The sequence below is a fragment of the Salvelinus alpinus genome, chromosome 29 (assembly GCF_045679555.1).
Source record: "Salvelinus alpinus chromosome 29, SLU_Salpinus.1, whole genome shotgun sequence".
NCBI lineage: Eukaryota > Metazoa > Chordata > Actinopteri > Salmoniformes > Salmonidae > Salvelinus > Salvelinus alpinus.
Genome location: NC_092114.1, coordinates 32,007,098 through 32,034,148, shown reverse-complemented (window position 1 = coordinate 32,034,148; position 27,051 = coordinate 32,007,098). Strand labels below are relative to the sequence as shown.

Here is a 27,051-nt window from a genome sequence, read left to right as displayed (position 1 = left end):
CAGGCAGTAGCCTGTCTAGCTCACAAACTAGAATCAGGGCGCCCACTCCGACAAGGTTAATTGACCCACAGTCCCACACGGTGACATGATATCATTGACGTGACATGATATCATTGAGGTGACGTGCAAATGAGCGATAGAAAACCGATCGCGCAAATGTCACCATTTTGAATTTGTTTGTGCTGCCCCCGGCAAGATGCCGCCCTGAGCGGCTGCCCATGTCGCCCATACCTAATTCTGCCACTGGGCAGGCATAAGCTATGTACAACAAACACGATTGCATTTTATCATTGGCAATTTGAATGCCTAGAGGTACCATGACGAGGCCACAATCAACAACCTGATCAACTCTATGCAAAGATGATGTGTCACGCTGCATGAGGCAAATGGTGGTCACACTAGATACTGAATGGTTTTCTGATCCACGCCCCTACTTTTTTTTAAAGGTATCTGTGACCAACAGATGCATATCTGTATTCCCAGTCATGCGAAATCCATAGATTAGGGCCTAATGAATTTATTTAAATTGACTGATTTCCTTATATGAAATGTAACTCAGTAAAATCTTTGAAATTGTTGCATGTTGTATTTATATTTTTGTTTACTTTGGGCACGTCAGTCAGACAGGAAGTGGAGAAAAATAGACCCTAACCTGAAGAAGTTATATGAAATGTAACACAGTAAAATCTTTGAAATTGTTGCATGTTGCGTTTGATATTTTTGTTCAATGTAAATTAAACAAATTCAATGAATGAAAATAAAACATTACATTTAGCACACATTAATTTGCATCAAGCCTGCCTGGAGCATTTGGCCAAAAATTCTCATCCACATTCGGTATTTTTATTAGGATCCCCATTGGCTGCTGCTGCACAGTCACAGTGGATGTCCTCATTGTTCATGCACCGCAGGAAAAACCTTTTGGCATGGCAAATCCAAGCTTGATATTGGTCTGCATTGATGTCGTCCCATTCCTCATCTATGGCCAGAAGCAGGGTGGCACGCTCATGGGGATGGCGATCGTACACCTTCAACCACCATGCAGAAAAATGATCCTCAATAGGTTTGAGGAATGGAGAGTATGGGGCAGGTATAGGGTCACAGATCGGGGATTGGTCCAAAACCATGCCTGAACCACCTCTGTATGGTGGAACCTGACATTGTCCCACACAATGACATAGGTGACCCCTTAACCTTGACAGGCCTGTTTAATTGAGAAACAATGAGGTGTGCAGCGTTGTAGGATCCAAGAAATGGCCCACATCCTACCACATCATCTTCAGATATAGCTGCGCACATGGAGATGTTTCCCCCACGTTGTCCAGGCACTTGGAGGGTCACCCGTTGGCCGATGAGGTTCTGCCCACAGCGCCAAGTTTTTGCCAGGTTGAAGTCCACTTCATCAACAAAGATATACTTGTGATGGTTCACAGCAGCATCAAGCACCATCACCCTCTAAAAATATATTTTGGTTAGTGATTTTTAAAGTATAGTTCCAATACGATATTGTGAAGTAGCATCTGGATCAAATATAAACAGTTATACAGTATATAGTGCTGTACCTGAACATACTCACCTCGCTGTTGTTTCACCCGGTTGTCTTTTCTCTCAAAAGGCACCAAGTAAATGTGTTTCATAGATACGTTGTGCCTCTTCAAAAGGCGGGCGATTGTTGGTAGGCTGATGGATGCTACGTTGGCAAAGGTGTCATTGTTATCCTCAAAGCCCTGCTTTATTTCGAACAGCCGTATTAAATTCCATCACCTTTTCATTTACATTTAAGTCATTTAGCAGACGCTCTTATCCAGAGCGACTTACAAATTGGAAAGTTCATACATATTCATCCTGGTCCCCCCGTGGGAATTGAACCCACAACCCTGGCGTTGCAAGCGCCATGCTCTACCAACTGAGCCACACGGGACCACACGCACTCCTTTTCCACCACACACACTCCTGCTGGTCAGTCAGCACACTGCCACGGCCATCACCATGGGGTCTTCTGTCAATCCTTGAGGGTAGAACAGAGTATACTGTCAATAGATCATACTATAACATGTTTTGTGAATTTACATGCATTACAATATGTAATTTGCTGTAAATGTAATGGTAAAGCATAGTGCATATCCTGCAGACTTAAAACATTTTTTTTTTTTACTTTTTCCACATTTTTTCTCCACAATTTCATGATATCCAATTGGTAGTTACAGTCTTGTCCCATCGCTGCAGCTCCCATACGGACTCGGGAGAGGCGAAGGTCGAGAGCCATGCATCCTCCGAAACATGACCCTGCCAAGCCACACTGCTTCTTGACACACTGCTCGCTTAACCCGGAAGCCAGCTGCACCAATGTGTTGGATGAAACACCTAAAGTCAGCTTACAGGTGCCCGGTCCACTCTTGTCCACAAGCTCTTTCATTTCTTCCTCTCCCTTGCTGTCTATCCTGCTCCATGTTGAAATAAATTGCAAGTGTTCACACACACCCTTTTATATGGTGACCAATTGTGGTGAACACTATGTGAAATCAATTAGCAGTAACAAGTAGTCATTATGTATGGTTATCATGTGTCCTACATGTACTTTAGATATTTATACTTTGCAAACACACATTTTATTTATGTATTATGTAGTTCAAAATCCATATATAGTAGACAAACCAGTTTAAAATCTATAGGTTTACCAAATGGTTAAGTGAATTAAGCACAGTTGGATTAACTGATGGTCAAATGTATTTAAACAAATGAGAAGAGAATCATATGAAAAGTATTGTGAGCATTGCATTGTGAAAGACAATTACTTCACATGGAAGGTATTTCTAGATGAAACACTGATCAGGTTTGGTGAAAAAGTTACATTGTAATTTTATTTGTTGTACTTAGTCAATTGAAAATGTGCTTAACGTTTTGAAAAACAGCCTTTTTTGATTATCTGTTTTGAGTTTTGTACTAAGAGTTGTGAAATTGTACCACCAACTTGTGAAAATAGTACCAAAGCGATTAAAAAAACCTGTAATAGACCCTCACCTAACCTTTCATGTTTCCCCAACCAGCTAAACAGGGCTCATCTGGAAAATAGACCTTGGTCTCAGCATTGACTTCTTGTCAAAATAATGGTGAAATAAAAAAATAAAAGGTAATCACAAATATGAGTGCTGTGAGGATGAGAAGTTCACATATTGACATTTAGTATTTCAAACCTTTTGACTTGAAAAGGAACCTCAAGCTGCCATGAAGTTCCAGCAAGCGCTATTCTCCACATCCTGTGGCCTAATTGGAGAGGATGGTTGGGGGCCAGTGTTCGCTGGATATTGAGGTGGCATTTCGATGGAGAATTCCCCTGGTTCCACTACGACCAGCCCGCCGTTCCTTCCTCCTTCCTTCATTTATCAACGTCTGCCTGCTTTTGCTGAGTAGTTTGTTTTTGCCCTTCGCACAATATATCACCTGTCATGTTTAATAGGATGCTGCATGGAGTACACTGAACCCAGCCACATCCCATGGGTTCCTCTCTGCTTCCAGTTTCAGTATTGCATCGCCATAGATATATAACTTCTTTAATAGCTGTGTCTTCCTCTGCTTCTGCCTGCAACCTGCACTCCCACCCCCCCCTCTGAGTACTTATCCTCTCTGTGCTGGCTTGAACATAAGCCAAAACTGTCTATTTATGTAATATAATACAAATATAAAGCAAAGTCCCATAAACCACCTGAAATCCACGATTTAGCAGAACTTTAGGGGGAATGTTAGTCAGTGCATCTATACGGAACAAAAATATATTTGCAACATGTAAAGTGTTGGTCCCATGTTTCATGAGCTGAACTAAAAGATCCCAGAAATGTTCCATACGCACAAAAAGCTTATTTCTTGCTGTCTCTGTCTGGCCGGTTCCCCTCTCTCCACTGGGATTTTCCGACTAACCCTATTACAGGGGCTGAGTCACTGGCTTACTGGTGCTCTTTCATGCCGTCCCTAGGAGGGGTGCGTCACTTGAGTGGGTTGAGTCACTGACGTGATCTTCCTGTCTGGGTTGGCGCCCCCCCTTGGTTTGTGCCGTGGCGGAGATCTTTGTGGGCTATACTCGGCCTTGTCTCAGGATGGTAAGTTGGTGGTTGAAGATTTCCCTCTAGTGGTGTGGGGGCTGTGCTTTGGCAAAGTGGGTGGGGTTATATCCTTCCTGTTTGGCCCTGTCCGGGGGTATCATCGGATGGGGCCACAGTGTCTCCTGACCCCTCCTGTCTCAGCCTCCAGTATTTATGCTGCAGTAGTTAATGTGTCAGGGGGCTAGGGTCAGTTTGTTATATCTGGAGGACTTCTCCTGTCTTATCCGGTGTCCTGTGTGAATTTAAGTATGCTCTCTCTAATTCTCTCCTTCTCTCTTTCTTTCTCTCTCTCGGAGGACCTGAGCCCTAGGACCATGCGTCAGGACTACCTGGCATGATGACTCCTTGCTGTCCCCAGTCCACCTGGCCGTGCTGCTGCTCCAGTTTCAACTGTTCTGCCTGCGGCTATGGAACCCTGACCTGTTCACCGGACGTGCTAAAAAAGCCAACTGACATTTACTCCTGAGGTGCTGACTTGCTGCACCCTCGATAACTACTGTGATTATTATTATTTGACCATGCTGGTCATTTATGAACATTTGTTATCTGTTATAATCTCCACCCGGCACAGCCAGAAGAGGACTGGCCACCCCTCATAGCCTGGTTCCTCTCTAGGTTTCTTCCTAGGTTTTGGCCTTTCTAGGGAGTTTTTCCTAGCCACCGTGCTTCTACACCTGCATTGCTTGCTGTTTGGGGTTTTAGGCTGGGTTTCTGTACAGCACTTTGAGATATCAGCTGATGTACGAAGGGCTATATAAATAAATTTGATTTGATTTGATTTCTCTCAAATGTTGTTTACATTTAACTAGGCAAGTCAGTTAAGAACAAATTATTATTTACAATAATGGCAATGCAATGCAAATAGTCTGGGTAGCCATTTGATTAGCTGTTCAGGAGTCTTAAGGCTTGGGGGGTAGAAGCTGTTTAGAAGCCTCTTGGACCTAGACTTAGCGCTTCGGAACCGCTTGCCGTGCGGGAGCAGAGAGAACAGTCTATGACTAGGGTGGCTGAAGTCTTTGACAATTTTTAGAGCCTTCCTCTGACACCGCTTGTTATAGAGGTCCTGGATGGCAGGAAACATGGCCCCTTTGATGTACTGGGCCATACACACTACCCTCTGTAATGCCTTGCGGTCGGAGGCCGAGCAGTTGCCATACCAGGCAGTGATGCAACCCGCCAGGATGCTCTCGATGGTGCAGCTGTAAAACCTTTTGAGGATCTGAGGACCCATGCCAAATCTTTTCAGTATCCTTTGGGGGAATAGGTTTTGTTGTGTCCTCTTCACAACTGTCTTGGTGTGCTTGGACCATGTTAGTTTGTTGGTGATGTGGACACCAAAGAACTTGAAGCTCTCAACCAGCTCCACTACAGCCCCGTCAATAAGAATGGGGGCGTGCTCGGTCCTCCTTTTCCTGTAGTCCACAATCATCTCCTTTGTCTTGATAACGTTGAGGGAGAGGTTGTTGTCCTTGCACCACACGGTCAGGTCTCTGACCTCCTCCCTATAGGCTGTCTCATGGTCGGTGATCAGGCCTACCACTGTTGTGTAATCAGCAAACTTAATGATGGTGTTGGAGTCGTGCCTTGCTGTGCAGTCACGAGTGAACAGGGAATACAGGAGGGGACTGAGCACGCACCCCTGAGAGGCACCCGTGTTGAGGATCAGCGTGGTGGATGTGTTGTTGCCTACCCTTACCACCTGGGGGCGGCCCGTCAGGAAGTCCAGGATCCAGTTGCAGAGGGAGGTGTTTAGTCCCAGGGTCCTTAGTTTAGTGATGAGCTTTGAGGGCACTATGGTGTTGAACGCTGAGCTGTAGTCAATGAATAGCATTCTCACATAGGTGTTCCTTTTGTCCAGGTGGGAAAGTGCAGTGTGGAGAGTAATAGAGATTGCATCATCTGTGGGTCTGTTGGTGTGGTATGCAAATTGGAGTGGGTCAAGGGTTTCTGGGATAATGATGTTGATGTGAGCCATGACCATCCTTTCAAAGCATTTCATGGCTACAGACGTGAGTGCTACGGGTCGTGTATGGTGTATGTGTATGGTGACGTGTGGGCGAGTGCTTTGCTGATGTCAACGTTGTGAACAGAGTGCCCCATGGTGGGAGTGGGGTTAAGCTATGGACATTGAATAAAATTGCATTTTATCGATGGCAATTGGAATGCACAGAGATACCATGACGAGGCCACAATCAACAACCTGATCAACTCTATGCGAAGGAGATTTTGACTGGTTTTCTGATCCACACCCCTACCTTTTTTTTAAAGGTATCTGTGACCAACAGATGCATATTAGTATTCCCAGTCATGTGAAATCCATAGATTAGGGCCTAATGAATGTATTGATTGATTTCCTTATATGAACTGTAACTCAGTAAAATCTGAGTAAAATTATATTTTTGTTCAGTATAATTGCAAATAGAAATATGGGTTTAGAGACTATATGGGTTTAGATATGGGTTTAGAGACATAAGCATTGTGAAATGCTTATGTTGTTCCCTTTCCCCTCTGTATAGGCCTATTGGCTTCTTTCCCCTCTGTATAGGCCTATTGGCTTCTTTCCCCACTGTATAGGCCTATTGGCTTCTTATAAGTGAAGTGACTCTTCACTTTTTCTGTGTGTTTGTGATTATATTGTTTGCGATTGAGAATTTTATATTGTTGATTTTTCGTTGAGATAATATGACATTTGAAACAGGACAGGTGGTAGCATTTTTCTACAATGTGGTTTTAATCTGTCTTCACATATTGTTCACATAGCCTTGAAATAATTGTATCTTGTTTATTTTTTATATCTTGCAGAAGCTCAACGATTTAGGGGAAGACTGTAGCTAATTCTGATCACTCTCTGATCACTGATACTGCTGCTTGTAGAGTGCAGACACCCTGGAAGCTCGTGCCTGCTGTCAAAAGGGAGACGCTGGTGGTTGTCACTTGCCAGGAAGTGGGGCGAATGAAGTCAGAGAGGAAGAGGCGAAGCGAGAGGGATAACTAGGCCTAAAATCTGTCTTCTCCAGCAGGTGGCGGGTTTTCGTTTTCTTTCGCTCACCGAGCAATTCATTTTTGCATGGACGTCAATGTGTGTCGAATTTTGTTAGCAAACAGATATAATTATTTATTTGCTACGTGTGGCTTATTTGATCGAATAGAAGGTTCGTAATGATTAGGTTTTTATGAGTGTACTGATATAAGTAGGACACGTAACATCACAGCGACTTTGAGAAAAAACACTTTATATCGGAGGTGTGCCTGGGCATCACTAGTTCAAGCACAACGATAAAGTCATAAACCCCGTCTTTATACAATTTATCTTCTTAAAATGGGATTTTAAAACTAACCCCAACCACACTGCTAGTTTTATGCCTAACTTTAAATTAAAACCCAAAATATGCATTTTCAGGATTTTTTACGTTTTAGACAATGTTCATGTTGTGGCTGTGGTATTGTAACTAGTGCCTGTTGTTCACTCCCGTATCTGCTCTCTCATTGGCTAGAATGGTCCCACATGATCTTGCCTCTTCCCGACTGTCTTCCATTTGTAAATACATTTATTTTCATTGGTAGCGCGGCCACTAGAGTATCTGGTCAATATAATGGAGAATCTGTGATGAAGTTCATTTTTCACAGTTGGTGATGGCGGGTGTTGTCGAAATCGACACCATGAAGAATTACCACATAGCCTTTGAGAGAATAGACTCCGATACGAGCCGTTACCCCTACTGTATTGTGTGGACACCTATCCCCGTACTATCGTGAGTTCCCGGAGTAAACATGCATGTCTATTTTGTTTTGCGCGTGATCGTAATGGGTCGAGTTATTGGTGACAGCTCGGTAGCTAACGTTAGCGAACTGGCTAGCCATTTGCTAGCAGTCAGTTTATTAGCTGTCCTCAAGCCCAGTCGGTTAGAAATGCCGACAGGTTCAGATAAAAAAATATATAATTTAAAACGGTGACTTTCCTTTTTCGACGGACCCAGTCAGGGACAGTTTACAGCATAGCCCCGTGGCTAGTTAGCCTTTGCTGACATAGAAAGACACACAGGCTAAATATGTTATATTAACGTTAGCTACTTGGCTACAATAGGATTAATCCAACCAGCTGGTTTTGTATCAAAGTGGCTTGATACAATCTATCCGTTTCAGCGAGACAACTCGCTACATTTGATCAAAGCCACGAGCTGCTGTAGTAGTTCCAAGTTACGTCATTTTCACACACAGGTTGTAGGCTGCTATATCATTGGCATTTTGCACATTAGAAGTTTTTTTCAGGCTACCAAAACAAAATCGGCTATTTGCTATGGTTTGGCTGTTTCAAAACATAAATGTGTTTTATGAAATCACCAGTTCTTTAGTGTACCTGTTAGCTATGATTTTGGTGTGGTGTTGTAAGGAGTGTGTTTTGGATCAACCAGGAGACTGATACTGAATGTGTACTTAATGGAACCCTATTCCCTTTATAGTGCACTAATTTTGACTCTGGTCAAAGTTAATACACTAAAGAGAATAGGGTGCCATACAGTCCTCACAACCTGCTTTTTGCCCAACAACCCACCCGCCCCACATAACATCTCACTGCTTAGTATTTAGGTTGGCATGACTGCACTGCACTCTCTCCAGGAATTCTGTGAGATTAATATTGGATCAGGTATTATCTGGGATGCCTCCTCTGTGCTGTGCCCTTCTCTCCTGCACCATTTCACTGTTGCAAAATGACATCTCTTGAATGCATAATATAAGGGTATCATTGGTATAAACCATTCATATGAATATGCTCTAAGCGGCTGCCAGATTTATGAGCACTTCTATAGAAGAAAGAATGGAATGTGTCCAAATGGCACCCTGTACAACATGTAGTGCACTATAAAGAAATAGGGTGCCAGTTTGGGACTTAATCGCAGTAACTCGATGCAGTTATGCCTCGATCAGACCGACAGCGTCATTGCATCAATGCTGCATAATAAATTCTGCAGTCAACATTTTTTCATTATGTAATAAAACAATTTTTGTGGATATGTGTGCAACAAAAGTTCAACATTCACCTTTTGCTACTTTTTCTGTCAAGTCTACTCATACACTTTGATGCATACGTTGGGTAAATCCAACGAATGAACCACACAGAATGCACTGCTTCTGCAACGCAATACTGCAAGGCAAACGCAGCATTTCTTTGGAAATGAATGTACTTCTGGTGTACAAAAAAGCAATGCTGCTGTTGGTCTGATCAAGGCGTGAGAGTTTGTGGACATACACTGCCCTATTTGTTAATTTGATCAGCTAGGCTTTATTCCACCTTGGAACTGGAGAGAACCTTTCCATAGAAAGTCATCCACAGTGAATACATTGTTGTGTAAATCCCAAAGAACTCAACAAATAGTTTTATTTATTTTATTGTGACAGTGTAAGGCAGGCTATTATTTTAATGTCTATTCAAATCATATTCTTATTTTTCAGATGGCTGCTTCCATTCATTGGACACATGGGAATCTGCACCTCTTCTGGTATCATCCGGGACTTTGCTGGGCCCTACTTTGTCTCTGTGAGTACTTCTGTTCTTCCTCTCCTCTCTTCTTCGGTTCTTTCTTTCCTCCTCTCTTATTTTCTTTCTGTTCTTCCTCTCAAGCGGCTGAAGGAAATTGACACAATTTGGTTGAAATCCTAATAGGCCTAGACACACTACACACACTGGCATAGATTTAGGGCCCATTTCCCAGAACCAGATTAAGCCTACTCCTGAAGATGAATCTTGGTCAGGGGGAAACCGCCGTCACTTTTCCAGAATGTTGAGCTTCGTCTCCAATACTTGTTTTACCCAGACGTCATAAGAGTTGGCAAACCAATTTGGGACAGGCGGCAAGTATACATTGGAAGAGCTGGCTTCAAACCACATTGAAATATCTCTCGGCTGCCTGTAGAGGGAGTGAACTATAGATTTATATACAGTGCATTCGGAAAGTATTCAGACCCCTTGACTTTTTCTGCATTTTGTTACGTTACAGCCTTAATCTAAAATTGATTAAATGTTTTTCCTTATCAATCTACACACAATACCCCATAAAGACAAAGCATATTAAAAATATTTGAAATGTATTCAAAATTAAAGCAGATACCTTATTTACGTGAGTATTCAGACCTTTTGCTATGCGACTCGAAATTGAGCACAGGTGCTTCCTGTTTAGGGCTGTCCCCGACAAAAAAAAAATCTTCATCAACCGAAAGTCGTCTGTTCTTTCGACCAAACGTTAGAATTTTCAGTGAAGAGCACTTTCTGCAGTCCTGTCTGGTCCAGCGACGGTGGGTTTGTGCCCATAGGCAACTTAGTTGCCGGTGATGTCTGGTGAGGACCTGCCTTACAACAGGCCTACAAGCCCTCAGTCCAGCCTCTCTCAGCCTATTGCGGACAGTCAGAGCACTGATGGAGGGATTGTGCGTTCCTGGTGTAACTCGGGCAGTTGTTGTTGCCATCCTGTACCTGTCCCGCAGGTGATGTTCGGATGTATCCATCCTGTGCAGGTGTTGTTACGTGTGGTCTGCTACTGCGAGGACGATCAGCTGTACGTCCTGTCTACCTGTAGTGCTGTCTTAGGCATCTCGCAGTACGGACATTGCAATTTATTGCCCTGGCCACATCTGCAGTCCTCATGTCTCCTTGCAGCATGCCTAAGGCACATTCACGCAGATGAGCAGAGACCCTGGGCATTTTTCTTTTGGGTTTTTTCAGTCAGTAGAAAGACCTCTTTAGTGTCCTAAGTTTTCTTAACTGTGACCTTAATTGCCTACCGTCTGTAAGCTGTTAGTGTCTTAACGACCGTTCCACAAGTGCATGTTCATTAATTGTTTATGGTTCATTGAACAAGCATGGGAAACAGTGTGTGTAACTCTTTACATTAAGATCTGTGAAGGTATTTTGATTTTTATGAATTATCTTTGAAAGACAGGGTCCTGAAAAGGGAAGTTTCTTTTTTTGATGTGTTTATATGCATTGAGCTTGTCTTATGCTTAAGGTTTGATGAAATATGACAAATGCCTCAAGAGGGCACCAGAGATCTAGATAACCAGAAAAAAAAAACTTAACCTGACCCAACTTTTCTCCTCCTGCTCTTGCTGGCTTAAGCAGATTCTGCCATTACTCTCCTGAAGTTGCTGGTAATAGGCTACACGAGGAGTCGGCAACATTTCTCATGTGGAATGCCAATTTATCTTACCATTTCTATCGATCTGCTTGCCAGTTATGGTTTTCATATGCATATTTGGGAAACTGTTTAATTTCATTTATAATATCTTCATATCTCAGTCATTGTCATGTGCTTAATCAGAATTCTATCTAAATCTTAACCTAAAAAGTAACTTCTATTGCTATTGCCAACTATTCAAAAAATAGCATACATAAAGCCAACAAATAACAACGTTGTATCCTGCAGGTAGAAAATATCAGGCTAAAAATAAATATCCTATTAATCACATTGGCTACACATGGCCTGTCTGCAATGAACTTGAAACATTTTATTAACTTGGGTCAGTCTGAAGCTTGCACTAGCAAACTTGCAACATTGTATAAAATATTCTTGGCCATCAGAGTTTCCCGTGCCAGTGAGCTCAGTACAGACACAGCTGTAGGCTATTTGCGCAAGGGATAAGAAGCAGTGCTTGACCTGGGCAGGAGCTCACTGGAGCTGAGTACCGGAACCTCAAATTTTCTGACATTTTTCCTTTTCACGCTGAGTGGTTATCAAAAGGGAGAGAGCTGTAAAGATTTTTCAAATACATTGAGGAATTATTGTCATTCTCAATGGATGTAAAAACTGACTTTGTTAGGTTGCTGTTTGAGGTGAACAAAACATTACTTTGAGAAGCTCCACAGGTCATTAGTGGTGATGCGTTAAGCTAAAATACTATCAGATCCCCGAATGGGCACATTTTAAATGCCTACATTTGCGTGCAGGCAAGGTAGCCTATAGGCCTACTTCTATGCATGTCCGTCCTTACTCAACATTGACAGGAGCGCTCCAAACAAAAGACTGACTGAATTGACAACTCGTAAATGGAATGAAATAAACCAAAACTTGTTTCTCACAAGTGTAGCATAGGTTGTGCGCTCTGCAAACAATGTGCCCACTCTGACAATGAGAACGGAGAAACTGGAATTATAATATTGAATGCATTAACCTCTCTAGGGTATGTGGAACTGTAGCGTCTCACCTCGTCAACAGCCAGTGAAACTGCAGGGCGCCAAATTCAAAAGAACAGAAATCCCATAATTAACATTCCTCAAACATACAAGTATTTTACACCATTTTAAAGATACACTTGTTGTAAATCCAGCCACAGTGTCTGATTTCAAAAAGGCTTTACGACGAAAGCACACCAAACGATTATGTTAGGTCAGAGCCAAGTCACAGAAAAACACAGCCATTTTTCCAGCCAAAGAGAGAAGTCACTAAAAGCAGAAATATAGATACAATTAATCACTAACCTTTGATGATCTTCATCAGATGACACTCACAGGACTTCATGTTACACAATATATGTATGTTTTGTTCAGTAAAGTTCATATTTATTTCCAAAAATCTCAGTTTACATTGGCGCGTTATGTTCAGTAGTTCCAAAACATCCGTTGATTTTGCAGAGAGCCACATCAATTTACAGAAATACTCATAATAAACTTTGCTAAAAGATACAACTGGTATGCATGGAATTTTAGATCCACTTCTTCTTAATGCAACCGCTGTGTCAGATTTCAAAAAAACTTTATGGAAAAAACACCATGCAATAATCTGAGTAGAGCGCTCAGAGACCAACACAACCCAAAGAGATATCCGCCATGTTGTGTAGTCAACAGATGTCAGAATAGCATTAGAAATTTTCACTTACCTTTGATGATCTTCATCAGAATGCACTCCCAGGAATCCCAGTTCCACAATAAATGTTTGTTTTGTTCGATGAAGTCCATCATTTATGTCCAAATACATCCTTTTTTTAGCGCGTTTAGCCAAGTAATCAAAATTCATGACGCACGATCACTAGGTGCAGACAAAGTCAAAAAGTTCCGTTACAGTCCGTAGAAACATGTCAAACGATGTATAGAATCAATCTTTAGGATGTTTTTAACGTAAATCTTCAATAATGTTCCAACCGGAGAATTCCTTTGTATTCAGAAATGCAATGGAACACAAGCTAACTCTCTCATCCCATTTCCACTGTATCTTGGATAAGCAAAGAGTTGAAAAACTACAAACCTCAGATTTCACGCTTCCTGGTTGTTTTTTCCCCCCAGGTTTTTGCCTGGCATATGAGTTCTGTTATACTCACAGACATCGTTCAAACAGTTTTAGAAACTTCAGAGAGTTTTCTATCCAAATCTACTAATAATATGCATATCCTAGCATCTGGGCCAGAGTAGCAGGCAGTTTACTCTGGGCACGCTTTTCATCCGGATGTGAAAATACTCGCCCCCTACCCAAGAGAGGTTAAGAAATTACCGTAACCAAAGTAACAAACATTGTAGATTAGGAATTAACAGTCAATGTACTACTGGTGATATGTAATGGGGAATTGATATACACTAACAATCAAACGCAAACAATTCACACAATGAAGTTAAGGAACAATGAACGTGTACAAATTGGTAGGAGAGAGCGCATTCTGGAGAGAGAAGTGCATTGCGCGTCTGGGCGCATGGTCAAACGGAAGTTTGCATTGGCCATGCAGCATTCACTGCGATATGGCTTTAGCAGAAGTCAAGGCATTCATACTTCTTGGCTTCGTGGAGCAGTGCAGAGCTGTTGTCAAGGAAGTGAGTTTGTATTTTTACAGGATGTACCGCCGTCAACCAATCATGTCAATGCGGAGCTATACAGAGCCCTCCACATTGTTACAACATTTGAGAGGCGCATGGTGATGCAGTGCTCGATTTAGCCTCTGCATGGCTCTGGAGGCTCCGCAATTGCGTCACATCCTCCATATGGAGCCTCCTACCACATTTACGGATCACGTATGAATTGGCTTTTAGTCTAGGCCTCCGCAATAGATTAGTTCACTGAGATGGGCGCAAATGTGTATACCGATCCAAAGTTTTAGAACACCTACTCATTCTTTTTTACTATTTTCTACATTGTATAATAATAGTGAAGACATTAAAACTATGAAGTAACACATATGGAATCATGTAGTAACCAAAAAAGGCTTAAACAAATCTAAATATATTTTATATTTGAGATTTTGCACTCTTGGCATTCTCTAAACCAGCTTCATGAGGTAGTCACCTGGAATGCATTTCAATTAACAGGTGTGCCTTGTTAAAACCTCTTTGGGCTAGGTGTCCCACTAGCGGGATAATTCCGACAACTTCCGGTGAAATTGGAGAGCGCCAAATTCAAATGACAAAATCATAATATTAAACATTGATGAATATACAAGTGTCTTACATCATTTAAAAGCTTAACTTCTTATTAATCCAACTGCGTTGTCAGACTTCAAAAAGGCTTTACGGCGAAAGCATACCATGCGATTATCTGAGGACAGCGCCCCACATCAAACTACTTTTTCAACCAGCACCGGCTTCACAAAAATCACAAATAGCGAATAAATATATCGCTTACCTTTGGAGATCTTCCTCTGTTTGCAGTCCCAAGGGTCCCAGCTACACAATGAATGTTTGTTTTGTTCGATAAAGTCCTTTATATCCAAAAAGGTCAGTTTGGTTGGTGCCATTGATTTCAGTAATCCACTCCTTCAACATGCATACAAAGGAATCCAAAAAGCTACAGGTAAACTTTGTCCAAACAAGTGAAACAATGTTTCTAATGTTTCTATTCAATCCTCAGGTACCTTAATATGTAAATAAATGATAATATTTCAGATGGAAAGAACGGTGTTCAATAGGAAAGGAAAATAGCGAAGAGCGCACCCTCATTCACGCGCGCCAAACGCCTACCTTTCCTGATGACAACACCTTGGACAAACTACAACTACTCGTTCGTTTTTCAAGAAACAAGCCTGAAACCCTGTATAAAGACTGACATCTAGTGGAAGCCATAGGAACTGCAATCTGGGAGGACTTTTGATATATAGACCCATAGACTTCCGTTGGAACGGCCTGTGACCTCCACACAAAATAAATTCCGGATGGATTTTTCTCAGGTTTTCGCCTGCCATATCAGTTCTGTTATACTCAGACATTATTTTAATAGTTTTAGAAACTTCAAGGTGTTTTCTATCTAATTCTACCAATTATATGTATATCCTAGCCTCTGGGCCTGAGTAACAGGCGGTTTACTTTGGGCACTTCAGTCAGGCAGAAATTCAGTATACTGCCCCCTAGCTCGAAGAAGTTAAAAGTTAATTTGTGGAATTTCTTTCCTTCTTAATGCGTTTGAGCCAATCAGTTGTGTTGTGACTAGGTAGGGGTGTTATACAGAAGATAGCCCTATTTGGTAAAAGACCAAGTCCATATTATGGCAAGAACAGCTCAAATAAGCAAAGAGAAACGGCAGTCCATCATTCTTTTAGATATGAAGGTCATCAAATAGAAAATTAAGGACTTTGAAAGTTTCTTCAAGTGCGGTCGGAAAAACCATCAAGCGCTATGATGAAACTGGCTCTCATGAGGACCGCCACAGGAATGGAAGACCCAGAGTTACCTCTGCTGCAGAGGATAAATTCATTATAGCTACCAGCCTCAGAAATTGCAGCCCAAATAAATGCTTCACAGAGTTCAAGTAACAGACAAATCTCAACATCTACTGTTCAAAGGAGACTGTGATTTTCATTATTATTATTATTTTTTCTCACCTTTATTTAACCAGGTAGGTTAGAGAACAAGCTCTGATTTACAACTGAGACCTGGCCAAGATAAAGCAAAGCAGTGCGACACAAACAACAACACAGAGTTACACATGGAATGAATCAGACCTTCATGGTCGAATTGCTGCAAATAAACCACTACTAAAAGACACCAATAATAAGAAGAAGAGACTACCTTGGGCCAAGAAACCCGAGCAATGAATATTAGACCGGTTAGATCTAGATTCTAGATCTGTCCTTTGGTCTGGAGTTCAAATGGGGGATTTTTGGTTCCAACCGCTGTGTCTTTGTGAGACGCGGTGTGGGTGAACGGATGATCTCCGCATATGTATTTCCCACTGTAAAGTGTTATGGTGTGGAGGGTGCTTTGTTGGTGACACTGTCTGTGATTTATTTAGATTTCAAGGCCCACTTAACCAGCAAGGCTACCACAGCAGTCTGCAGCGATACGTTCATCCCATCTGGTTTGTGTTTAGTGGGACTATCATTTGTTTTTCAGCAGGACAATGACCCAACACACCTCCAGGCTGTGTAAGGGCTATTTGACCAAGAAGGAGAGTGATGGAGTCGGACAGCAGTGTGAAGGAAAAGCAGCCAGCAAGTGCTCAGCCGATGTGGGAACTCCTTCAAGACTGTTGGAAAAGCATTCCAGGTGAAGCTGGTTGAGAGAATGCCAAGAGTGTGCAAAGCTGTCATCAACACAAAGGGTGGCTATTTGAAGAATCTCAAATCTAAAATATTTTAATTTGTTTAACACTTTTTTTGGTTACTCCTTGATTCCATTTGTTCTCATAGTTTTGATGTCTTCACTATTATTATACAATGTAGAAAATTGTAAAAATCAACAAAAACCCTTGAATGAGTAGGTGTTCTAAAACTTTTGACCGGTAGAGTGAGTGTGTGTGTGTGTGTGTGTGTGTACAGTTGAAGTCGGAAGTTTACATACACTTTAGCCAAATGCATTTAAACTCAGTTTTTCACAATTCCTGACATTTAATCATTGTAAAAATTCCCTGTCTTAGGTCAGTTAGGATCATCACTTTTATTTTAAAAATGTGAAATGTCAAAATAATAGTAGAGCATGATTCATTTCAGCTTTTATTTCTTTCATCACATTCCCAGTGGTTCAGAAGTTTACATACACTCAATTAGTATTTGGTAGCATTGCCTTTAAATTGTTTAACTTGGGTCAAACGTTTTGGGTAGCCTTCCACAAGCCTCCCACAATAAGTTGGGTGAATTTTGGCCCATTCCTCCTGACAGAGCTGGTGTAACTGAGTCAGGTTTGTAGGCCTCCTTGCTCGCACTCGCCTTTTCAGTTCTGCCCAGAAATGTTCTATAGGATTGAGGGTCAGGGCTTTGTGATGGCCACGCCAATACCTTGACTTTGTTGTCCTTAGCCCAAAGAGGTTTTAACAAGGCACACCTGTTAATTGAAATGCATTCCAGGTGACTACCTCATGAAGCTGGTTTAGCGAATGCCAAGAGTGCAAAATCTCAAATATAAAATATATTTAGATTTGTTTAAGCCTTTTTTGGTTACTACATGATTCCATATGTGTTACTTCATAGTTTTAATGTCTTCACTATTATTATACAATGTAGAAAATAGTAAAAAAGAATGAGTAGGTGTTCTAAAACTTTGGATCGGTATACACATTTGCGCCCATCTCAGTGAACTAATCTATTGCGGAGGCCTAGACTAAAAGCCAATTCATACGTGATCCGTAAATGTGGTAGGAGGCTCCATATGGAGGATGTGACGCAATTGCGGAGCCTCCAGAGCCATGCAGAGGCTAAATCGAGCACTGCATCACCATGCGCCTCTCAAATGTTGTAACAATGCGGAGGGCTCTGTATAGCTCCGCATTGACATGATTGGTTGACGGCGGTACATCCTGTAAAAATACAAACTCACTTCCTTGACAACAGCTCTGCACTGCTCCACAAAGCATAGAAGTATGAATGCCTTGACTTCTGCTAAAGCCATATCGCAGTGAATGCTGCATGGCCAATGCAAACTTCCGTTTGACCATGCGCCCAGACGCGCAATGCACTTCTCTCTCCAGAATGCGCTCTCTCCTACCAATTTGTACACGTTCATTGTTCCTTAACTTCATTGTGTGAATTGTTTGCGTTTGATTGTTAGTGTATATCAATTCCCCATTACATATCACCAGTAGTACATTGACTGTTAATTCCTAATCTACAATGTTTGTTACTTTGGTTACGGTAATTTCTTAACCTCTCTTGGGTAGGGGGCAGTATTTGCCAGTATAAGCCATTTTGCCACAACTTTGGAAGTATGCTTGGGGTCATTGTCCATTTGGAAGACCCGTTTGGGACCAAGCTTTAACTCCCTGACTGATGTCTTGAGATGTTGCTTCAATATATCCACAATTTTCCTCCCTCATGATGCCATCTATTTTGTGAAGTGCACCAGTCCTTCCTGCAAAGCACTCCCACAACATGATGCTGCCACCCCCGTGCTTCACGGTTGGGATGGTGTTCTTCAGCTTGCAAGCCTCCCCCTTTTCCTCCAAACATAATGATGGTCATTATGGCCAAACAGCTACATTTTTTTGTTTCATCAGACCAGGGGACATTTCTCCAAAAAGTACGATCTTTGTCCCCATGTGCAGTTGCAAACCGTAGTCTGGCTTTTTTATGGCGATTTTACTGTGGATATAGATACTTTTGTACCTGTTTCCTCCAGCATCTTCACAAGGTCCTTTGCTGTTGTTCTGGGATTGATTTGCACTTTTCGCACCAAAGTACGTTCATCTCTAGGAGACAGAACGCGTCTCCTTCCTGAGCGGTATGACGGCTGCGTGGTCCCATGGTGTTTATACTTGCGGTCTTGGCTGATTTTCTTTTGATTTTCCCATAATGTCAAGCAAAGAGGCACTGAGTTTGAAGGTAGGCTTTGAAATACATCCACAGGTATACCTCCAATTGACTCAAATTATGTCAATTAGCCTATCAGAAGCTTCTAAAGCCATGCCATCATTTTCTGGAATTTTCCAAGCTGTTTAAAGGCACAGTCAATTTAGTGTATGTAAACTTCTGACCCACTGGAATTGTGATACAGTGAAATAATCTGTCTGTAAACAATTGTGGGAAAAATTACTTGTCATGCACAAAGTAGATGTCCTAACCGACTTGCCAAAACTATAGTTTGTTAAAAAGAAATTTGGTGTGGTTGAAAAACTAGTTTTAATGACTCCAACCTAAGTGTATGTAAACTTCCAACTTCAACTGTATGTTTGTGTGTATAATATATGTACACTACCGGTCAAAAGTTTGGGGTCACTAAGAAATGTCCTTGTTTTGAAAGAAAGGCAACTTTTTTTGTCCATTTTAAGATAACATCACATTGATCAGAAATACAGTGTAGACATTGTTAATGTTGTAAATGACTATTGTAGCTGGAAACAGCAGATTTTTTATGGAATATCTACAGAGGCATACAGAGGCCCCTTATCAGCAACCATCACTCCTGTGTTCCAATGGCACGTTGTGTTAGCTAATCCGAGGTTATCATTTTAAAAGGCTAATTGATCATTAGAAAACCCTTTTGCAATTATGTTAGCACAGATGAAAAGTGTTGTGCTGATTTAAAGAAGCAATAAAACTGGCCTTCTTTAGACTAGTTTAGTATCTGGAGCATCAGCATTTGTGGGTTCGATTACAGGCTCAAAATGGCCAGAAACAAAGGACTTTCTTCTGAAACTCGTCAGTCTATTCTTGTTTTGAGAAATGAAGGCTTTTCCATGTGAGAAATTGCCAAGAAACTGAAGATCTCGTACAACGCTGTGTACTACTCCCTTCACAGGACAGCGCAAACTGGCTTTAACCAGAATAGAAAGAGGAGTGGGAGGCCCCGGTGCACGACTGAGCAATTGTGGGAAGGGCCTTGGTCAGGGAGGTGACCAAGAACCTGATGGTCACTCTGACAGCTCCTGAGTTCCTCTGTGGAGATTGGAGAATCTTCCAGAAGGGCAACCATCTCTGCAGAACTCCAGCAATCAGGCCTTTATGGTAGAGTGGCCAGACGGAAGCCACTCCTCAGTAAAAGCAAATGACTACCCGCTTGGAGTTTGCCAAAAGGCACCTAAAGGACTCTCAAACCATTAGAAACAAGATTCTCTGGTCTGATGAAACCAAGATTGAACTCTGGCCTGAATGCCAGGTGTAACTTCTGGAGGAAACCTGGCACCATCCCTACGGTGAAGCATGGTCATATTGTATTGTATTGGTCACATACACGTGGTTAGCAGATGTTATTGCGAGTATAGTGAAATGCTTGTGTATAGTGAAATGCTTGTGGTGGCAGCATCATGCTGTAGGGATGTTTGTCAGTGGCAGGGACTGGAAGACTAGTCAGGATCAAAGGAAAGATGAATGGCGCAAAGTACAGAGAGATCCTTGATGAAAACCTGCTCGGGACCTCAGACTGGGGCGAAGGATCACTTTCCAACAGGACAATAACTCTAAGCACACAGCCAAGACAACGCAGGAGTGGTTTCGGGACAAGTCTCTGAATGTCCTTGAGTGGCCTAGCCAGAGCCCGGATTTGAACGCGATCAAACATCTCTGGAGACGTGAAAATAGCTGTGCTGCGACGCTCCCCATCCAACATGACAGAGCTTTAGAGGATCTGAGGAAAGTAATGGGAGAAACTCCCCAAATCAAAGTCTATTTGTCACGTGCGCTGAATACAACAGGTGTAGACCTTACAGTGAAATGCTTACTAACCAATAGTGCAAAAAAAGGTATTAGGTGAACAATAGGTAGGTATAGAAATAAAACAGCAGTAAAAAGACAGGCTATAAAAGTAGCGAGGCTACATACAGACACTGGTTAGTCAGGCTGATTGAGGTAGTATGTACATGTAGATATGGTTAAAGTGACTATGCATATATGATGAACAGAGAGTAGCAGTAGCGTAAAAGAGTGGTTGGCGGGTAGTGGGTGGAACACAATGCAGATAGCCCAGTTAGCCAATGTGCGGGAGCACTGGTTGGTCGGCCCAATTGAGGTAGTATGTACGTGAATGTATAGTTAAAGTGACTATGCATATATGATAAACAGAGAGTAGCAGCAGCGTAAAAAGAGGGGGGGGAGCACACAATGCAAATAGTCTGGGTAGCCATTTGATTACCTATTCAGGAGTCTTATGGCTTGGGGGTAAAAACTGTTGAGAAGCCTTTTTGTCCTAGACTTGGCACTCTGATGCCAAATGCAGGTGTGCCAAGCTTGTAGCGTCATACCCAAGAAGACTTGAGGCTGTAATCGCTGCCAAAGGTGCTTCAACAAAGTACTGAGTAAAGGGGAATAGGTTTCAAGAGAAGTTGTGTGCGTTTGCTCACAATTACATTGTCCTTCCTGGGAGAACATGTCAGGGACATAGAAGTCCCCTCAGGGATCAATAGAGTTCAATTTGTTCTGTTAACTCCCTGACGCTCCCCTACATGCACACTGCTACAAGCACACTTGTTGGCCCCAAAAAGAGAATCCATTATTTGTGATTGCTAAATTGAAAAAAAGTTTCTATACCAATAGGATTACCCTGGTGTGTACAGGGAGAATAACTAGACCACCCCTCCCCCACCACTTTCTCCACCATGAGTATAATGTTTGTTCTAGCTCAGGGATGGGCAACTGGGGTCGCGGCCCCCCTTTGTAGGTCCGCTGATCAATTTCAATTTTTTTCAGGGGGAACTCAACTTACTGTTAAAATAGTGGAATACTATAGTTTTTCTCTTGCTATGCTAGCCACTGACAGTCACTCAATTTGCGCATGTCAGCTAAACCTTTTTTTTCTTCTAGCCAGCTATCTAAACTTGTAGTAATCAGGCTCGAATTACCGACCGGGTGGCCCCATTGATTCACTTATGTCCCCCAAAAGGCTAGGGCCGGCTCTGACTGCATGTGTGGGTATGGATGTTGGTATGCAGACCCTCGAGCCACTGCGGTCCCTCGTGATGAGTTCCAGTGGAGGCTGCTGAGGGGAGGATGGCTGGAATGGAGTGAATGGTATCAAACACATGAAAATCATGTTTGGGTCCATTCATTCCATTCTAGCCTCCACTGATGAGTTTGTATTTTGTGTGGCCCCCAACCCCGTCAGTTACCCATCCCTGTTGTAGCTAGACGTTGACTTTCTCTTTGTGGCGTTTGGAAGATCCCAGCTATAAGCTTTGTAACTGTTCACTAGTTTTAATGGCCTCAGTGGGAATTCCATGATCTGACGCACCTCTGCACCCTGTCCATGTTTTGTATTCCACACCCAGCCAGCCTGGTTGGCAGAGTCATAATAAAATAGGTTTATAAATACAGAGAACCTGTATGTAATTCTGTTTTTAACACTCAAGGGTGTTTCATGGTTATATAAATAAATTAGGACAGTAAGTGAAACTGCCCCAGGGGACAACAAGTGGGGTATACTGTAGCACGCACACACATACACACACAAACACCACTGCTAATTACCTCTTGGGTGGTCTTTATCTGCTTCCTGTATCACTTCAACGCCTTATATGGTTTGTTGTTGATATCTGCTGATTTTATGAAAATTCATATACCCCAGAAAGTGCACTTTAGGATGATTTAACATTTGTTTTTGCATCATTCACTAGGCTTGATATAATGAACACATGACCATTTATATTGCATATTGTTTTCTTTTTGTTTTATTGCAGGAAGACAACATGGCCTTTGGGAGACCAACAAAGTAAGTGAATGGAATGTTCAGGGGAGGTGTTATTCTTATCTTGATGACTGAAATGTTTGTCCTCTTCATGGTCAAATCAGTAGAGGGATATGAAACCCTCAGCATCTTTTCTCAACATACAGTGGGGTCCCAAATTATTGACACCCATGATAAAGATGAGCAATAATGACTGTATAAAATAAATCAAATTCTGCAACAAAAAAAGTGAACTTCTATTTTATACTAATGCAATTAGAATAATCCTGAATGAATCGTGAATTATGATCAGTGAGAAAGTTACAGATGGTAAAAGATATCACTAAGACATGCTAACCTTCCCTGTTATTGTAATGGTGAGAGGTTAGCATGTCTTGGGGGTTTGATGTTTGAACCTCAAACTTTCTCACTAATCATTGCTCATGATTCTTTCAGGATTATCCGTAATCATGGTAGCATCCTTGTTTAATGTTGAAGTGTTTAGCAATATTCTTATTAACAATAAAAGTGACTCCAAAATGACACAATACATTATTTACCATTAATTTCTATTTGGCACAGAATCTGAAACGCAACCAAAACAAACTGCAAATGCGTCCAACAAGTTTGTAGTCACACGCTTGATGTAGTCATTGCATGCAAGGAATATGGGACCGAATACTAAACCTTCGACTACTTTATTTACATGAATCTTTAGGGGTGTCAATAATTTGGACCCTTCCTTTTTTGTGTTTTTGTTACTTGTTAAACAAAATTGATTTCTCAGAGCAAATGTAGTAATATAAAATATAATTTCCCAATTTTTTTTGTGGTTGCATACAATATACAGAGCGTCCGAAACATTAGGAACACGTTCCTAATAATGAGTTGCACTCCCCCTTTTTGCCCTCAGAACAGCTTCAATTCGTTGGGACATGGACTCTACAAGGTGTCAAAAGCGTTCCACAGGGATGCTGGCCCATGTTGACTCCAATGCTAACCACAATTTTGTAAAGTTTGCTGGATTTCCTTTGGGTGGTGGACTTTTCTTGATACACACAGGAAACTGTTGTGCGTGGAAAAACTCAGCAGCGTTGCATTTCTGGCACCTAATACCATACCCTGTTTAAAGGCACTTAAATCTTTTGTCTTGCAAATCCACCCTTTGAATGGCACACATACACAATCCATGTCTAAAGGCTTAAAAATCTTTCTTTAACCTGTCTCCTCCCCTTCATCTACACTGATTGAAGTGGATTTAGCAAGAGACATCAAAAAGGGATTGTAGCTTTCACCTGGATTCATCTGGTCACTCTGTGTCATGGAAAGAGCTGGTGTTCCTAATGTTTTGTACACTGAGTGTAGCTCAGTATTTGAATTAGTTATTTTATACAGTCATTATTGCTAATCTTTATCAAGGGTGTCAATAATTTCGGACCCCACCGTATCTTGAATTAAAGCAATTGTGGACTGTTTAATTACAATTCTGAGAGAGAATTTTGCAGATCAGTTAACTTGGACCCAGATCTATTTGTGCTGTATACCCAACTCAGATCTAGGACCAGGCAACAGAGCAGTAGCTTTAGTTTATAATACAAGATCTATGTATTTGAAGGTACTGGATGCTGGACGTAGCCAAGGTGTATGCTAGTGGCTCCAACGCCTGGGACACAGCAGTGCATGACGCCTCAGAAGAGTACAAAAACAGAATGGTAAGGAATTGGGTGTAAGGTTGCACCTGGAAAGTTGTCGGTTTGAATCCAAATTCTGGTGGTGTTCTAGGTATCGTAGATGCCATCTTCTGCCGTTGTGCATTTGAGCAAAGTACTTAACCCCTAAACTGTTCCAGGGGCGCCGCACCGTACTAACGTTGATTTTACTTCTCTCTCCCCAGCACAACCTCTGCTGTGACAACTGTCACTCCCATGTGGCCATGGCTCTGAACCTGATGCGCTATGAGAACAAGACCTCGTGGAACATGATCAACCTCTGTCTGCTCTCCCTAGTCCACGGAAAACACGTCAGGTACTGAGATACTGACTGTTTCTGTCTTTGTCTGCTCTCCCTCTGCTACAGCAAACACTTCAGGTACTGACATACTGCTGCAGAAATGGTTCAAGTCAAAAGAATCTCCTGCATTTCCATTGTTCAGATTTACCACAGTGTGATAGAACTTTTGTAGAGCCAGAACTGTATCTTACTTATGCTCCACAAAGCCATGTGAGGTAGGGCTAGATATTGGGGATGTGTAATCTCTGGGTCCCATGGGCCGATGGTTATGATGTCACTGAATTTCCTCTGAATACAGGGAATCCTGAGGGACAGAGGGCCTCCTGATGATTTTGTGAAGATATTAGGCTCGAGTCTGATGGACGAGTAGTATGTTGTGGTTGAAGGAATGTGACAGCTCGTTCCCATGCCCCCTCCTGTGAGAGTGGTAGTGGCCAGGAGTCTTCTCACTAGCATACTACCTAGATACAGTTCCTATTTCTGCAACTTTTAATAGCCTGTGATTAACCAAGAGTGATTTGTTGTTACAATTAATTGAATCTATTTACTACATTGGAGTTTATCCAGGATAATAATTCTCAAAACTCTGCTATAAACAAGTGATGCTTCATATCTTGTATAATATCTATGAGTCTAATTTAACTGCTTTTATCTGCATCTTATGTGTAGATAAAATAAATTGTATTTTTCTTAGAACTCGATTGACAATTATGTTTAGACCTGTTTTAATGATGGCTCTTTTTGAAACAGGATTATAGATTTCAGATAATCTCATTAAGTGTGTTGGATTATTTGGATACTTCCTGCAGTTGCCATGGTAACCTCTGTGGAACCCTGGACTCATAACTCTGGACTGCAGATGGGAATGAAATGCATGATGTTCTGGAATGCTGCAGAGTTCATTTGTGTTCTAGAAGGTGAACCCATACCATGTATTCATGCAAACTGAGTGGTATGCATGCTACTATGCACTAAGCTCCTGGCCTGGCTGGAGTTTAGCGGTTGCCGTGACGACCGCCTGAGCCTCGGCGTAATTGATTACGTGCATGCGATCTCAAGCATATGCTGTCACGACAACGGGGGAAGTTATGTGAAGAATCAGATTTTGACTCAGTCACTCCTCAGACCTCAGATATGATGATTTACGTCTTGTGTTGTTGTTGTTCCAGAAAGCCAATGTCTCTCTCGCTCTCTCCCTCCCTCTTGCTCTGCTCCTCATCTGTATCGCCCACTCTCTTTGCCCTCCCCTCTGTCTTTCTGTCTCCCTATTTCCAGCTGTGCAGGGTTCTTGAAGACCTGGCTTCCCTTCCTGATGTTGCTGGGTATTATCCTGACTGTGGCTCTGACCATTAACCTGCGGTGACCAGCCAACCAGTTGGGAGGACACAGCTTACAGGGTGGGAAGGGGGAGGGACTCCTTGCAGGAGGGGGATGAGTGAGATGGGGGTTGAGTGAGGTGAGAGCACACACGGGGAGGGGGGACCCCCTGCAGGTTGGAACTTGAGGTGGGAGGTGTCACTCTACACCTACTCTAACCTGCTTGTGAGGACAGAGAGGAAAAAAATACATGGAACTGTGACATCCCAGCAACAAACAAACCAATGAGAGAAGGGCAATAACATCCTCCTCTCGACTAAACACAAAGCCTGCTTGTTTCTAGGACCAGGCAACCTGGCTTTCAATGGTGGCGGATGGCAATTTAGTTTTTTGTTTATTTTGGCATTGATGTTAATTGTTCTTGATGGACGGTAGCTTACTTATAAATGTTTTAATCCCCCTCCACACACATCCCAACCCCATGCAGTTTTCAAATGTTTTGATTTTCAATTAAGTCCTACTATGGGGGGTATAGACCTTCATAATTTCTAGGTAATGGATGATGTTGCAGGTTCTGTAGACTAGAGGAATGATGGTAGTGGTGAAGGGGGCAGAGGTTGTTCTTTCTTTCAGGGGTAGTAGTCTTGTCTCCCACAGCGACAGCAGCATCCATCTCTTTCTCTCTCTGCCATGCTGAAACGAGCACCCACCATCCATCTAATGACATGGGACTGATGATGACTCAGTGCTTCCCATACTCCATCTTGATGTTTGGAACAGAAAACATGACATTTCCCTTTTAATGCCTTTCAAGGAATGTGTTATTGCGTTGGCATTTTATACTTGGATTGATACAGTTCCTATTTCTGCACCTTTTAATAGCCTGTGATTCACCAAGAGTGATTTGTTGTTACAATTAATTGAATATATTTACTACATTGGAGTTTATCCAGGATAATAATTCTCAAAACTCTGCTATAAACAAGTGATGCTTCATATCTTGTATAATATCTGAGTCTAATTTAACTGCTTTTATCTGCATCTTATTAAAATATTTCAATTTTTCTTAACTCGATTGACAATTATGTTTAGACCGGTTTTAATGATGGCTCTTTTTGAAACAGGATTATAGATTTC

The 27,051-nt window shown here is 42.0% G+C and overlaps 1 protein-coding gene and 1 non-coding gene across 2 annotated transcripts; one reads left to right on the top strand and one right to left on the bottom strand.

Annotated features, from left to right (window-relative positions):
- Nucleotides 1–1,846: 1,846 nt before the first annotated feature.
- trnaa-ugc (transfer RNA alanine (anticodon UGC)) lies at nucleotides 1,847–1,923 on the bottom strand. The gene has a single exon. It is a non-coding gene; the product is annotated as a tRNA-Ala (tRNA).
- Nucleotides 1,924–7,643: 5,720 nt separating this feature from the next.
- LOC139558472 (transmembrane protein 222-like) lies at nucleotides 7,644–26,984 on the top strand. Its single transcript, XM_071373629.1, has 6 exons — nucleotides 7,644–7,849; nucleotides 9,549–9,633; nucleotides 22,601–22,632; nucleotides 24,203–24,299; nucleotides 24,482–24,612; nucleotides 25,873–26,984. Exons 1-6 carry the CDS (start codon nucleotides 7,731–7,733, stop codon nucleotides 25,958–25,960), a joined length of 552 nt encoding a protein of 183 aa, XP_071229730.1. The 5' UTR covers nucleotides 7,644–7,730; the 3' UTR covers nucleotides 25,961–26,984.
- The last annotated feature ends 67 nt before the right edge of the window (nucleotides 26,985–27,051 follow it).

Bases quoted from the DNA above. Each gene is read 5' to 3' on its own strand.
- LOC139558472 (XM_071373629.1), top strand. From the start codon at position 7,731: ATGGCGGGTGTTGTCGAAATCGACACCATGAAGAATTACCACATAGCC. The intron at 24,300-24,481 runs GTAAGGAATTGG...CTCTCTCCCCAG, and splicing joins AAGAGTACAAAAACAGAATG to CACAACCTCTGCTGTGACAA. The intron at 24,613-25,872 runs GTACTGAGATAC...CCCTATTTCCAG, and splicing joins GTCCACGGAAAACACGTCAG to CTGTGCAGGGTTCTTGAAGA.